The sequence below is a fragment of the Choloepus didactylus genome, chromosome 5 (genome assembly GCF_015220235.1).
Source record: "Choloepus didactylus isolate mChoDid1 chromosome 5, mChoDid1.pri, whole genome shotgun sequence".
NCBI lineage: Eukaryota > Metazoa > Chordata > Mammalia > Pilosa > Megalonychidae > Choloepus > Choloepus didactylus.
The window spans coordinates 122,249,082-122,252,675 of NC_051311.1; the positions used below are offsets into that span (position 1 = coordinate 122,249,082).

The window sequence follows — 3,594 nt, forward strand, 5'->3', positions numbered from 1 at the left end:
ATCGCTACATACTTAATGTTAAAATATTTACTGATGCTTTTTCTGTAATGGAACTCTCCTCTAATAGCAATTTATATGGAACCAATTCATTGAGAAACACTTTAATTGGAGCAGATGGGAAAACCTCTTCTTAAACCTAACTCATAAAAAAGCAGCAGTAGCAGCCACTTTTTGGCAAACCCCAAATCCAGAATCCAGAAATTCCTATTTATACTCAAGAAAGCAGGCAGCACTGAGGATGATTAGCACACGACACAGCATATAGCAATCATTGGGATGCAAGTCAATTTGGCTATGGACTCTAGGCTATTTGCTGTTTATTAAAACATTGCCCATCCAAAAAGAGAGATGTTGGTGTGTTCGAAGCAGATCACTTCTCCTTCCCCATTAGAATTAATCTTTTCATTAACTTCTTATTCCTCTTCACACATTCAGGGCACAACATATTATCTTCTACGTCTGCAGATGGGAAAGTGCAGGCTGGTAACAGAAAGAGAGAGATCATCCTCTTAGGAGTGTCAGGTACCCAGGCCTGCCCTGCATGGAACTGCAGGCGAACCCAGCCCTGGGTGTCTGCAGGGAGAACTCGGCCATGGACCACACACCATCTGACACCAGAGGCTTGAAGCAAAAAGATTTCGACAGAAGTGGGAATGGGACATGAATTCACGGTCTTAGGCTGAGCTGCTCTTGCAGCAATTCTTGTCCATGATACCAATATGGCTTCCTGAGCTGAAGTTATCACTTCAACTCTATTAGTCATTTCTTCTCTCTCCCTTCTCTTACAACTTTTTTGATCCTTTGCTGTCTTGGGCATCACCTTGCATTTCTTCGAATGTAACTGTAACTTAGCCTCCTCTGGTGTGTCAGGAATATCCTGTTTTTGCTCAGGGTAAGCATGTTGCTGGAGCCTCAGATAAACGTCTATTTTCGGGCCGTCGGTACTCAGATTAAAATTTTGGCACCACTTCCGCAAAGTGTCCCGGTGTACCTTATTAATAGGAGGCAAAATGGTCGGCAAGGGAAGCATTGGTACTTTACGTTTTGAGCAAGCTTTGAATTGCTCATTCATTTGAGGAAGATGAACTTTATCCTTTTTCCTAGACTTCTTTGGTTTAACTTGTGCAGTTGAAGTACTTGGTTCCATCTGATGACCCACTTGAGATTCCTCTTTTATTGGAACTAATGTGATTATCACATGTTCTTCCTCTAATTCCTCTTCAAAGACATTCTTTTTTTCTCAAACTGAAGGGCGAGGAAACTCAATTCCAGTCCTAGTCTAACAAAGCTCTCCCCATCACTTTTTAAACATTTAAATTATTATAAGAATTATTTCCTAAATTTTCAGAATTAGAAGTGCCAAAATGAAATTATTAGTCCTATTTTCCTAGTTACCCTTTATTTTCTTATCAATAATACCAACATTTGTTAGACCTCTGTGAAGTTTCTAGATATTTTCCCTCTAGAGTCATAACAGAGAAAGAGTTGTATCTCTTTCTAGCCCACTCATATTATCCTTTCCTCTCCCTTTTACTTTTATTGTATATTTCTTGTCCCTCATTCCAACATTAATATTTGATGATATAAAAACACTTTTGTAACTTTAATAAAAAGTCTTGTCTTCTTGGATTGAAAGAATTAAATGTTCACTTTAGTCATTCATAGTCAGATTGCTTAAAATTTATAAGTCAATCATGTAAAATTAGGGCAATTATCTAACTTAACCCCTCAAATTTCAGGAAGTGGTCATTATGGAGCACATACATATGTCTTCTGAGACAGAAATCTTGACTTCTCCAGGTGGTTTATTAAATATTAAAGGCAGGATAACTGCTACAAATACTGCTGTAATTGCTTTCCAAATATATATTCTTATTTCCAAATTCAACCAAAGTTCTGTAGGTTATACTTGTGTTCAGATATTGTAATGGGCAGTCCATTAACAGTTAATGTAAGGTTTGTTTTAGTCCTTGTACTTAAATATCAGGAATACTGTGGAGCAAATTGCTATAATAGTGCATTGTGGAAACATAGACTCAGGGCACTACAGAAACTTTCAGCAAATGATCCCTTTATTCTTTGTAGTATAAACAATACAGAAAAGGCAGATAATCTCTTTGTCACTTACATGGCACAAAGAGTCCAAAAGAGCAGGGGAAGAGGTCCCATCTGGCTGGTTTCCTGGGGAGGTCAGGTCATTAGATCGCAGCTCTGCACACCCCACTTTGCTGTGAAGAAGAGAGACTGATCCATATACTGTTTAAGTGTGGTTTTTATCGATCTCAGGGGGAGAGGGCCCAGCCATGGAGAATTCTTGTTCTGATAAGCATCTGGGGCTGCTTGTTCCTGGTTTCTGGGATTAAGGTCTGGCAGGACTTTCTCATTAGACTTGACATCTCTCCCAATGGTGCAGCTGACACACAAGAGAAAAGGAGGGGAAGGTAGCAGGATGCCAGAGGATGGCCACTTAGCAGGTGTTTGCGACCTTCCCAGAGAAGGAGGTGAGGGAAAGTGAGGTCTTGGCCATGGCCATTTAACAAGTGTCCGTTATTTCCCTAACAGATCCTTTTCCTGATCTATAGAATTCCTGTAGTCCCTTTAAAGACAGAGAATTACATTTGTTCATCTTGATGCTGGACAGCCCTGGGAGTTCTTGGAGAAATCGAGACCTCAATCAAGGGCTGACACCATGAAGGTTCTTGACTCAGTTCCAGGAAAGAACTTGAGAACTAGTCAGTGCGTACAGTCAAAGAATCCAAGGACTAGTCAGTGTGTGCAGCCAACTACCTTAATGCATAGTGAAAGTACATGCTCGAAGAGGCTGAGTGTGGGCATGTTCCAAAGGAGGAGAAGTCCTCTGAAGTCGGGATCCTTGCATTAAAAGGACTTGAAAGGGCCCTTCCCCCTCTAATTATGCTAATGAGGGACTGATGAGCTGCACTTTTCATTGGTTCTTTTTATGCGCCTACCTGACCTGAGTGAGGGCTAGGTGTGGGAGAGTTAGGTGTTCACTTCTAAAAGTTATGGGTCTTAGGGTCACTTCCCCCTCCCTCCTTCCCTATCTAACTACCTCAATCTAATTATGAAAATTACCTCTAAGCTATTCTACTTTCCTCTACCTCCTTTTCTTACCCTCACCTTTTAGAAAATGCCTCAGGTCTCTCCATATACAGTCCCTACAAATTGAATTTGAAAGGTTATAATTATTTGCCTGAAATAATATGCTGTATCATATGTCCACTGCCAAGATGGGTTGTGCTTTAGTTAGTGTTCTAATCCCAAGAGAATCCTTTCCTTTCATGAATATATATCAAGATATCTTTCCTACAAGCTGCATGAGCTGCTAACTAGTGAAAATAAAAGTCACAAGTCCCTCAGATTTGAGTCAGAGCAAGAAGTTTACATGAAGGGAGAAAATTTCTATTTCTGAATAAAAAAATTTTCTCAAATTTTATCACTTTCATTTTAAGTAATAAGGCTCTTTTTAAGCAGAATTATCTTCTTTTATTCCCAAACATCTGAGACAGGTAGAAAGTTTTAAAAAAGATATATTTTAGTGTATCTATCTTTTAATGATTAATTTTTTTTCTAAAC

The 3,594-nt window shown here is 39.3% G+C and overlaps 1 protein-coding gene across 1 annotated transcript; it reads right to left on the reverse strand.

Annotated features, from left to right (window-relative positions):
* Positions 1 to 370: 370 nt before the first annotated feature.
* Positions 371 to 2,810, reverse strand: LOC119535422 (developmental pluripotency-associated protein 2-like). Its single transcript, XM_037837785.1, has 3 exons — positions 2,788 to 2,810; positions 2,129 to 2,228; positions 371 to 1,231 (listed from the first exon to the last, which is right to left on the reverse strand). The coding sequence occupies exons 1-3, from the start codon at positions 2,808 to 2,810 to the stop codon at positions 371 to 373; spliced, it is 984 nt and encodes a 327-aa protein (XP_037693713.1).
* Between the last annotated feature and the right edge of the window lie 784 nt (positions 2,811 to 3,594).